The sequence below is a fragment of the Podarcis erhardii genome (genome assembly GCF_964252035.2).
Source record: "Podarcis erhardii genome assembly, chromosome: Z".
Classification (NCBI taxonomy): Eukaryota; Metazoa; Chordata; class Lepidosauria; order Squamata; family Lacertidae; genus Podarcis; species Podarcis erhardii.
The window spans coordinates 48,232,870-48,245,245 of NC_138504.1; the positions used below are offsets into that span (position 1 = coordinate 48,232,870).

The window sequence follows — 12,376 nt, forward strand, 5'->3', positions numbered from 1 at the left end:
CCTGAAATTACATCTTGCATATATGAACACTGTGCATGGGAACAACAACAGAAAATAAGTGTTGAGTTTTCCCTATCAGTATGAAGAACAGAAAGAATTATGTGGAACTTTATAATAATAGTAATAATATTTTTTTATTTATATTCTGCCCTTCCCAGTTCAGAAAACCGGGCTCAGGGCAGCTAACAACAAATTTAAAACACTTAACTGATGCAACAAAAAACAGTATAAAATACAGTATAACACATGAATAACAATAAATTCAGAATTCAAAAATCTATTTAGGGGGGAAATCCATCGAATAAACATTAGATGATCACCAGGGCTAGCTGGCTAAACTAGTCCTATTTGGGCCAGCTCGGAGACCAGGAGAGAATTAACTGTGGGATCCCACTGAGCGGGAACTTTGGGAGACAACTTTGCATTTACACCATGCTGAGATTTTCTACAAGTAGCATATAAATTTTTCGAAACCAAAATAGAATACTGAAACAAAAGAGGAGAGAGCGGGGCTGGTGTACCTGTGGGGGAGTTGACCAGTTGCAGGACCAAGGGACGCCTGGTGACAATGCCAGATCCACGGGGCAAGAAGTCCCTGAAAAGCAAAAGGAGAAGAGTTCTGATGAAGGGCAGCTTCCCAAAAACAGACTGCATCATTGGATCACTGCAGTCCAGTGGCGTAATGTGGGATGGGGGGGTGCGGCGCTACAGGATAGGGATGGATGCCCTGGGCACAAAATCGTTAGCAATACAAAATTTCAACTCCCAGTGCTGCCTCAATACAGCTGCACACTTCCGTCACTGGGCTCCATTAAAAACAGCTTCTCCATGCTAACCAGGAAGTGACCTCTCCAGACAACAGAGTGACTCTTCTTTTATTATCTCTGTGGCTAGGATCTCCTGGGTGATGCAGACGCCATTAAGCAATTGAATGTGCATGCATACTCCATCCGTTTCCCTCCATCACACACACCCTCCACGTGGTCCCGGGCAGTGGCAACCTATGTTATGCCACTGCTGCAGTCTCTGGGTTCTGCATAACCAAACAAGTGGAACATGCTTCCCCTTCCCCTTTTCTTTGGTATGATGCATGCTTTGTTCAAAGATCACAACATTACTGCATCAGCCTTAATAGAGGGAGGACAACTTTGGGGGGTTCGAATCGGATTTGAATAGAGAAATGCATGTCCAGCTGTTAAGTTTTATATGTAGTCACCCACATTGCATCAAAACAAACTTGGAAAATCTTTTACATTTCAGTTTAAGCTCACATCCACAGGGCATGCTTCAATCAGAAGCGTTAAGATAATGTCTCCATAGTGGCTCCTGCGACTGAGGTGGAAGAGGCTCTCCTATTGTTAATAAAGGATATAAACTGAGACCCTACCGAGTCAAACCCGTCTTTCTTTGTTATTCCTCTTATCCACCTCCGATGGTGAGCCAAGCACTCCAGAAGTGCTCCCTAAGTTCCACACGGATTGGGTCCAAAACTCTGTGGTGGGAGGGGGAGCCCCCCCCCAAGTGGAAACAACTATCTGCCTCACGGCTGTCATAAGAAGGAAGACCAACTCTTTATGCTTGAGATTTTGATTTATATAATTTTCCATTGACAGCAGGGATAACATGGGATCAGGTACAAGATGTTGCCCTGTAATGGCAGATGACAGTGTAAAATACAGTAATACTTCAGTCCAGAGACACAACAGCAAAGACACACAAATCCCTTAATTACTGGTTTCGGTGTGATACAGTAGAGCCAGTGTGGTACAGTGGCTAGAGCATTGGCATGGGAGACGAGGGTTCAAGCCCCACTTGGCCTTGAAGCACACTGGGTGTAACCTTGGCCCAGTCACTGCCTTCTCTTACCCTAACTTGCCTTGCAGGGTTGTTGTAGAGATTAAATGAGATGGAGGAGGAGCATGATAAAATGCAATAAATAAAAAAATAGGATTATTATTTCTATCTATTAAATACTTAACAGTGAAATAGAGCTTTTGCACTATTTTTTTTTTTTTAATGGGAAGAAATCAGAAATTGCCACTGCAAACACACACTTAAAAGTAAAGGGGCCCCTGACCCTTAGGTCCAGTCATAACCGACTCTGGGGTTGCGGTGCTCATCTTGCTTTATTGGCCAAGGGAGCCAGCGTACAGCTTCCGGGTCATGTGGCCAGCAGGACTAAGCCGCTTCTGGCGAACCAGAGCAGCACACGGAAACGCCGTTTACCTTCCCGCCGGAGCGGTACCTATTTATCTACTTGCACTTGACGTGCTTTCGAACTGCTAGGTTGGCAGGAGAAGGGACCAAGCAACGGGAGCTCACCCCATCACGGGGATTCGAACCGCCGACCATCTGATCGGCAAGTCCTAGGCTCTGTGGTTTAACCCACAGTGCCACCCGCATCCCTTCTCCTCATTTAATACCCACAACAACCCTGTGAGGTAGGTTAGGCTGAGAGGCAGCAACCGGCCCAAGGTCACCTGATGAGCTTTATGGGCATTCGAACCGCCGACCTTCTGATCAGCAAGTCCTAGGCTCTGTGGTTTAACCCACAGCGCCACCCACATCCCCCAAACACACACTTATCTGGCAACAACTCCCACTAAACTCAATGGGACTTACTTTGAGAAGAAAATGCAGGAGATTTCAGCCTAAAGCTTGCCCTGGGGTAATTCTGAGATTATTAATAACAAATACTCCACCCACATTCATCAGCCCATACCCATCAGAAATAAATTAGGATGAAGCTGCAAGGAATAAGCTTTTAATGAACAGAGTATCTTTGCTAAACAGGACTTACTGAACATAACCTAGGAGGGTCTGTGCAGGGAAGACATGGCCAGATAACATAGCAATTCAATAGTTAAGTGTTCATAGGGAATCTCTGGTTTAATGCTGCTTTTAGCTAATTGTGGAAAAGCCATGGCCGCAGCTCTGAAGGCCCCCATGGTGAGAGTAACCAAACTGCCGCTTAAGTTGGTTCCATGAATCAATGAGATCCTGTCAGCTGAGTTCTAGCACACTGCTGAAACCCACAGAGGGCAAACAATCCCTCTGCAACAAAATCTGTTGCAGCCAAGCATTTGCTTCTCATTCGGATTCCTCCTCACTGCTCAGAAAGAGGCTTGCACTTTCAAATCGAGAGCAGCAGGGAACATGGTGGCAAAAACAATGCGGCAAATGTGGCAAAATGTGCACCGGGAATTTTAAGGGAAGGAAGTTCATCAAATTTTCCTTAGGATTGCTGATTTAGCAGCCACAACCCACAATCCCCCTCCCCGAGTAATTCTAAAATGACTCTCTCTTCCATAAAACTCTGCAGTGCACACACCACAAAGCGAGTTGTGCTGCCCTCTCTCTGACACTCGCAAGTCCCACTAGAGTTGCATCAGCCATCTTTGGCTTCAGCTCTGGATTTCCTCTCTTTGCAGAGTTCTGATCACAAAGGATGCTTCCATGTGTGGACAACTTAACACAGCCTTCTCCAACCTGGTGCCCTCTAGATGATTTGGACTACAAATCCCTTTGGCCCGAGCCTGCACTAAAGATGTCCCATAGAGAAGGAGCTGGCCAGAAAGAGGCCACCACAAGACAGAAAATGTATTAAAGGGCAGTGAGCGCAACAAGCCATTTTTACACTATTTCACACCTCCTAGTGGTGCAAGAATAAAACAACTAGCACATTTGCAACGCTAAGCAGGGTCCAGTGTGGTTTCAAATTGGATGAGCAACTGCATGCTGAGATTCCTGAAGCTAGAGTTCCCTTCCAACTCTACAACAATGAAATCTATGAAATCTATGAAATTGTGCAGATAGTCTATCATGTGTTAAAAGGGGTAGATTTTCCAAGCACATGTTTCCCACTCCTTGCACAAAAATGGAGCAAGCGATTAAACAGCACAAGGCGCACAGGTGTTTTTGCTATTGATGCTGGAGTGGGGTACCTGTGGTCCTGCTGCTGCTGTTGCTGGATGACAAATCACATCTTTCTCCCTGACCACGCTGACTGGGGCTGGTGAAAATTGGGAGTCCAGTAACATCTGTAGGGCCACAGATGCTCCACTCCTGTACTACATGGTGCTGTAGCAGAGGCTCAGTGTGTGTGTGTGTGTGTGTGTGTGTGTGTGTGTGTGTAATGCGTCTACATCTCAACTTTCTCCCCAATTTGGATACCAGGTGGGCCCTCAATCAATCTTTTGAGGAGGCAGGTAAGCTGCACTTAAGCCAATAGAGGTAATTTCAGGCTTGCGAAAATGGAATCACGGGGTGCCAGCTATTTCACTAATCATGCATTTTAAAGGCCCATTTCAAAGTAATGCTTCATGCAGCAAGAACGTTCCAAACACTATGGGAATGAATGCAGCATTTTTATATGCCAGCCATAAAACATTATTTGTATGAATGAATAGTAAGTGCTGGCATTCTGTGAAGATCCCAGTTAGCTTACAACTTAAAAGAATCAATATTAGTGCATTAGTACCCCCAGAGAGCGCTAAAAAGTTTTGTCTAGCTTGTTGCATCCCATACAGACTGAATAAAAATGGACACCTCTTGCCACAAACATAATCAAATATCATTTGGACAAGAGTTCTACATCCTGTTTATCACAGGGATCAGCCAGGTCAGGTTGCCAGGTCAGGAACCTCCGAGATCCTGAGACTGAGTTGTGGGCCCCAGTGACACCCATAAGCATGACGAATAAAGCATCAACCACAGTCACTGAGAGCATGTCATTCAAATAAAAAACACAAAGCCCAATTAATGGGCAAACATGTCCCTGCTTGGAAGTTAAGACAGGAACCTTAGCTAAAGGTTACTATGATAGGGAGGGGAGGTGGGCTGACCCCACTACCACCACCAGAGTGTCTTAATTTGCAGAGATGGAGGTTAACTGGGAAGGGGAAGGAGGGGAGGAGGCAGACCCCATGGAGAGTTCATTCAATAATTTGCAGCCTCCTCCTGCAAGGCTGAAGCTTGCAAGCTCTATGCATAGTAGACATCATGATGATGATGATGATGATGATGATGATGATGATCATTTAAGGGCACTCTTGCTCACTTGGAGATTCAAGCACTCCACCTGCCATCTGGAGTGGGGAAGGCAAACCTAGAGCCCTGGAGTGTCTGCATTTGGCCTGGATGGTGCAACCAAAATTGGGGGTCCCACAGCATGCTGCCTCCAAACGACTGCCAGAGACAGTGAAGGGGAAGCAGGCAGAGCATAAGCACCAGGCATGGGCACTTGGTGGGGTTGAAGCGAGTCACCTGAAACTGCTGCTGGTCAGTGTAAGACAATACTGAGCTAGATGAACCTGGAGTCTGACTGGGACCCAGCTGCACTATCCATTTAAAGCAGCATTACACCACTTTCAACAGTCATGGGCCACATTCATGTCATACCTTTAAAGCACTATGATCCCACTTTAAGCAGTCATGGCTACTGTGCCTGCCCCCCCCCAAAAAAAAATTCTGGAAACTGTAATTTGTTGAGGGTGCTGAGATTTGTTAGGACATCCTTATTCCCCTCCCACAGATATAAGTCCCAGAATTGCCCGTGATTGTTAAACCACTCTGGAAAAATTGTATCCTATAATACTGTTTCAAATATATAATACAAGAAGGGAGCTGGACTGAATGACCTCCAAAGACCCCCTCTAGCTTTGAGATTTCATGGACTCCTCCAGATCATCTATTTACTGAGCATACGTCTTGATTGGCTTGCACAATGCTTACTTGGAGGTGAGGGTCATGCATTTAAAGCACACTTATAGTCATAGTCCCCCCCCCCCCATAACCCTGGGAACTGCAGTTCACCCATCACAGACCACGTTCCTAAGACACTTTTGTGGGAGCCAAGTGCTTTAAATATACTTTGAATGTATAGTGTGGATGTGACTTTATTTTCTGGTTTTTAATTGAGTATTCTGTAAATACATGCTGTCAAGCTGCATGCTAGAAGAATCAAGACAGACAAGAGAAATTACCGTATTTTTTGCTCTATAAGACTCACTTTTTCCCTCCTAAAAAGTAAGGGGAAATGTGTGTGCGTCTTATGGAGCGAATGCAGGCTGCGCAGCTATCCCAGAAGCCAGAACAGCAAGAGGGATTGCTGCTTTCGCTCAGATCCCTCTTGCTGTTCTGGCTTCTGGGTTCATAGCTGAGCAGCCTGCATTCGCTCATAAGCGCTCCAACAAACTACCTTACTTTTTGAGGAAAGTGAGTCTTATAGAGCAAAAATACGGTATTTATTAATGCAGCACATACTTAAATTGTGGAATTCCCTCCCACAGGAGGCCGTGATGGCCACCAACTTGGATGGCTTTAAAAGGGGACTGGACAAATTTTTGGAGAAGGCTATCAATGCCCGCTAGCCATGATGCTACACTCTGCTTCCATAGTCAGAGGCAGCAATGCTTCTGAATACCAGTTGCTGGAGACCAGAGGAGAGGAGACAGCTCTTGTGCTTGGGTGCTGCTTGCCATGTTACCACACATATCTGGTTTGCCGCTGTGGTAACAAGATGCTGGACTTGATGGGCCATTGGCTTCATCCAGCAGGTTCTTCTTAGGTTCTTATTTGCTTGCAGAAAGCTTATGTGGAGGTTTGTTGAGCTTTCATTCTGAATTGTTTGCAGGGTGTTTACATGTCTTCAGGTTAAAAATTAGGTCATCCCACACTTTTCAATGCAGTTTTCCATCACTTTCCTAACCCCAAATGTAAAGGGTTTTGTTTTTATATCAGTCAATTTGTTGTGCCAAGATGACAGATTGCTTTAATATCATGGGTAGGCAAACTAAGGCACGGGGGCCAGATCTGGCCCAATCGCCTTCTCAACCCGGCCTGCAGACGGTCGGGGAATCAGCGTGTTTTTACATGCATAGAATGTGTCCTTTTATTTAAAATGCATCTCTGGGTTATTTGTGGGGCCTGCCTGGTGTTTTTACATGACTAGAATATGAGCTTTTATTTAAAATGCACCTCTGAGTTATTTGTGGGGCATAGGAATTCGTGCATTCCCCCCCCCCCAAAAAAATATATAGTCTGGCCCCCACAAGGTCTGAGGGACAGTGGATTGGCCCCCTGCTGAAAAGGTTTGCTGACCTCTATTTAATACATTTTAATCACAAAAACAAAAAATTCTGGTAAATGCTTGAATCCCTCCTACAAAATACTGACAATCTAGACATCCCCTATGACACTCCCTCCCCCACTACACACCCACATACTTATATTTATCATAAAGCTCCTATTTGTTCATTATCTGAAATAAAGGGACCACAGCTTTTTTTGGCATGTAATATGACAACTCTTGACACAACTTGGGAGACAATGGTACTCTTCTGTGTATGGGTGTAAAGCACACATAGTACCGCCCTGGCAATGCTGCATTGATAGACTGTGAATACACTCGTTATTTTGAACCACAATTGTGCAAATGGTGCTTGAAATAAAACCAGACAACATCTGCTCACACAAGCCAGTTTGGACGTCTGACAATGGGAAGATACAGAAGGTGCAGCAATCCAGAATTTAAGCTCTCCAGACAGAAGTTGTGAGTGGGCTCAATGATGACATAAAACTGTGAAAGATGTCAAGATGCAGGACATGGGATAGAGGAGCTTGTGGGGAAATCCTGATAATGTCAGTTTTTTTAAAATAACAACAACAACTAAGCAAGATTTGTAGCAGGCCAGAGAGAAAGAATGCTGGAAACGGACTGTATAATGCAGCAATCCAAAACAATAAGCATCCATTTTTGTTTCAGATAGAATACCTGGAATGGGAAATGACAGAACTGCTTATCTCAGGAGTGCAGGCTCACCATTTGTCTGCAGAAGGTACCCAGCAGCAACAACAGCAGCAGTTAAGCAGGGATGAGGAACTTCAAGGTACTGTTGGACTTGAGGTCCCATCATCCCTGGCTATTAGTGATGCTGGCTGGGGCTGGGTGGAGTCCAGCAACATCCCTGAGTCAAAGAGCCCTAGGTAACAGGTGGGACTAGCCCTACTATTGGGCAGAGGGAGGCAATTGCCTCAGGTGGCAGATGCTGAATGGCAGCCCCAGCTTCTCCTCCAAAGTCTCCTGGCCATAACCTTCTGTTGGAGGGCAGCCCCATAGTTACCCTATTGACCTCAGGTGCAGTGGAGGATGAAATTTCTTTGCTAGACTTGAAGGAAGAATCAACTGCCAGACCAACTGACTTTTGTGTATGGAACCAGTCAGTCTGTCAAATTTATTTGTTAGAAAGCACTGGTCATCACAAAAATACAAACGGTAAGTTCCTACATTTCAGCATTGGTGGTCCCCAGTCCAAGGGGGAACCCCTGCACCCAGAATGTACAATAAAATGTTGTCTGACCCGATAAGCTCCTAAAACAGACATGGAGGATTGTAGCCTATGTTAGTCCTACTCAGAGTAGACCCACTGAAATTGATGGACATGACTGAGGCCACTGAAATCAGTAGGTCTGCTCCAAGTATATTTTCGTCAAATACAACCCAAAATCTTTATATGCAGTGTCTTAATCCCAATCTATCCACAGATAACAGATTTTCTCTCTATTGCTCAAAAAGGAAAGTCTCGGGGCAATTCCTTTAAGAAACCTTTCCCAGGGAGAATTATGCCAGAAGCAAGACCTTGAATAATGAATGATCCTTGGAGGCAGATTCACAAATGAGGTTTTACAGGTATATTATGGCATCTCTCCTATCCAAAGATGCTTTAGGCATCGTTTGAAATCTCAGAGCTGTAAATGCCTTCCTCAGAACACCAACCAATAATTTTAAAAAATGTGATCTGGGACACTATATAATCACATTTCACAGAATAATGGTGATAACTGCATAGCTTGGAGATGACATATTGCGAACAAAAGGTCCCCACAAAGGGGCTAAGAGATGTGACAGAAATTTTTGTTTTCTGAGCAGGTTGAGTCATCAAGTGTTTTTTCCGCCCTGCCAGCAAACAATTAACTAACAACAGTGCCTGACTGGCCAGAGTTCCAGGAGAGGCAACTGGAGTGGAGGCAGGAGTGTGTGAGGGGATTCTGTCAGGAGGCTGAGGAAAGCAGAGAACTCCCAGGAGATGCTCTCAGGTTCTGAACTACAGTCCCACACGGTGCCTAGAGGAAAAAGGGTCCCCAGAGGGGATACTCTGACAGGAAAGGGCAGTAGTGATGCTGAGGCCAGTGAGGATTTGGGGGTCTGTAAGGGAAACAGCCCAGTTAAAATCCTAAGTTGCTGAAGTGTGTGTGGAGAAGTCTGATCTATGGAAGATGTGTAAAAGAAGGTAACCTTAAGCCTGAACAGCATACAGTGGCACCTCGGCTTAAGAACTTAATTTGTTCCGGAGGTCTGTTCTTAACCTGAAACTGCTCTTAACCTGAAGCGCCACTTTAGCTAATGGGGCCTCCTGCTGCCGCCACGCGATTTCTGTTCTCATCCTGAAGCAAAGTTCTTAACCTGAGGTACTATTTCTGGGTTAGCAGAGTCTGTAAGCTGAAGCGTCTGTAACCCAAGGTACCACTGTACAGGCTATAACCTGAAACAGTATACGTTTTAATAAAAAGCAACAGCACTGTTTCTTACATTTCTGTGGAAGAAGAAGATCCAAAACTCTTTGTTTACATCTGTTATAATAAAGTTTGTTTGCAACCTGTTTTCCCAAAAGAAAAACCCACTATCACTCGTGATTCATTCTCCATTGGGGGAATTCACCTGAGGGAAAGGGAAACTGAGGACTGGCGGAGTGGTGCCAGGGAGAGAGAGGGCCATTGCACCGTTGCAACAGACACCCCTATCTTACACTCTGTAAGGTGCTACCTGAACCCACTCTAAGTCCAGTCTGTGAATAAAGTTTTTAATTAAAATGAATAGCCTTGTCAACATTTTTATTGAGCAATTTAAGCCAAAATCTCTCCTTGTGTGTTTATCAAAGCACTGATCTATTCCTGACTTTACAATATACAGCTTGTTCTTCCACTGTAATATTCTAGTTGTCTGCCCAGGTCTCCACTTTTAGTAACAAGGAAGTAGCGGGTATAAATTTTAGATACCATATCCAACAAACATATAATATTTCATGCGATTGATCTTAGAACCCCTTCTTATGAATGGGTGTAATAAGAGATGGAATCCTGCAAGAATCATTGAGTAAAAAGCTTCTCAAATAGAATACTTGCACCAGTCAATATATTATTTATACCTTTTGTGGGGGCATTGCATAGTCACTGTATATTATTAGAAAGACTTAAAGATATTTATTCTTTATCAAATACCCACAGACCTTACTCCCTGATCTATTTTGGCATAACTTTTTAATTATCCAGATATGCTAGTTATCTGGATAATTTGATTATGCCCAAGTATTGCCATGTCTTTTCTAAGGCCAGAGTCTCCCTCCTGCAATATTGTAAGGGTGTTATCAAGGTGTCCCAAATGAAGATTGCTTGTGTCGCTGTAGAGACGAAGTAGCTGATACTTAGGGTATTTATTAATTTATTAATGTAATCTTCATAGTGAGGAAAGTAGTAGGCTATTTAGCCCTTCCCCCTCTTCCTTATGAGAAAACACCCTGGAAGGACTCTGGGATGGTATTTGAAATATTTATTGGCTAACAAAGACAAGTTAATGACAGTTAGTGGCCAAGTTTCTTTTTCTCAACTCAAAGATGTTCATAAGACAATACTCTCATTTTAATTGCCAGTTGCATCTTCTCTTTTTATCCTTTTTTCATATTTCATTTTCTGTAAGTGAATCTTTCAATGATCACTTTTTTTCTTTCTGTTGGCTCTTGTTTTAAAGGGTCTGTGCCTGTACAATAAATTATTGATTGACAGATCAAGAGTCTCTTCCCACTGTGTGATTGACACTTGTGCTTTGATAGATATTTGGTCTCCCTCATTACATGCAGTGCAATGGATCAAATACCTAGCTGAGTTTTTCTCCTTCTCTGGACAACCCAACTCTGTCCAGAACTGGAAGGGGAGATCCTTTGTCCCCCCTTTGTGAATATGTTATTATCATTTCTACATTCTGTAATTAGGGTTGCAGAACTGTATGTCATAGCTGTCAACTTTTCACTTTTCTTGCGAGGAATCCTATTGGGAATAAGGGAATTTCCCTTTAACAAAGGGAAACGTTGACAGCTATGCTGTATGTGGAGCTGTGGGGTGCTATTTTGGCCTTTGTGTGAGGCAGCATAATATATTGGGCCAACCCAGGTAGCAGGGCTTGGCTTGAAAAGTCATTGGGCTGAGGCTGCCAATCAGAACAGACAACACTGAGTTAGGGTGGGCATATGGTCTGCCTCAATATAAGCCATCTTCATAGCAGTGTTGGCCTCATGTATCATTACAAAACCAGATTTGTAAAAGGAGAATGATGACATATTTGTATTGCCACCTAACACCCTACTCCCAAAATATTGTTACTGGCCACTCCAATCTCTGCTGAGTGGTGCATGAGATTCCAAGGGGTCTTGTCACTCAACCAGGTTCTCGGTATCTTTGGGGGAAATGAGGCTCAGTGGCGTCTGCAATGTCTTTGAAGTATGATTTATTTACACAGGAAGCTTTCAATGGAAAGAGGTTCCACAGCATTCGCATCTTAGAAGCAGCCTGCCTTTCATAGCAGCCCAGCACTGGATTCCCAGACATCTCTGTGCCTCTTGCATGTGCCATGCAAATCCCCAAAGCAGAACTTAGCCCAAAGTTTGCAGATGAGCTGCAGCAGCTTTGGAAGGGCAGCAATGACAAAAACAGTGCTGCATCATTCACCCATATTGCAGAGACAGCATCACTGCATGGCAAAGCAGCACTTAAATAGAAACATAATTCCCTTTGGAAAGCTACAGAGGGGCTGCCGCTGCCCGCAGGGATTTCTGACTCGACACTGCCCCTGTGCAATGTGGAAGACTTACGCTTCTGATGAGTCACAGTTCCAAGCACTGGCCATTAACCTGTGCCAGTTCCAAGGTTTTTGGGAGAGTGGGGCATGTGTTGGCCCTCTACCTGAATGCACCCAATCCCTCCTCCTTCACCCCTCCAGAGGTTACAGAACCACAACTCTGATCACACCTGGCCATTGGCCATGCCAGATGGGGCTGCTGAGAGTCTAGTTCAGCAACACTTTGAGGGCCAAAGGTTCCCAACATCTGAAGCAGAGGATGCCTTAAAACAGTGTTTCCCAACCTTGGGCCTCCAGCTGTTTTTGGACTACAACTCCCATCATCCCTAGCTAGCAAGACCAGTGGTCAGGGATGATGGGAATTGTAGTTCAAAAAGAGCTGGAGGCCCAAGGTTGGGAAACACTGCCTTAAAAGACAGGATTGTCTTCTGACAACAGCTCTTGAGAGGGGACTCTTCTCACTAAGCT

General features: G+C 44.5%; 1 protein-coding gene across 21 annotated transcripts in view; it reads right to left on the reverse strand.

Moving 5' to 3' along the window:
* DNM1 (dynamin 1) overlaps window positions 1-12,376 on the reverse strand; it is a 131,054-nt gene that overhangs the window by 90,260 nt on the left and 28,418 nt on the right. For all 21 annotated transcript variants that reach the window (XR_014152677.1, XR_014152678.1, XR_014152679.1 and 18 more), the window contains exon 2: window positions 522-595. Coding sequence is in view for 17 of the 21 variants with exons in the window: in XM_081847547.1 (XP_081703673.1) it covers window positions 522-595 (74 nt within the window). In the remaining 4 variants the exon portion in view is untranslated. The remainder of the gene's footprint in view (window positions 1-521; window positions 596-12,376) is intronic.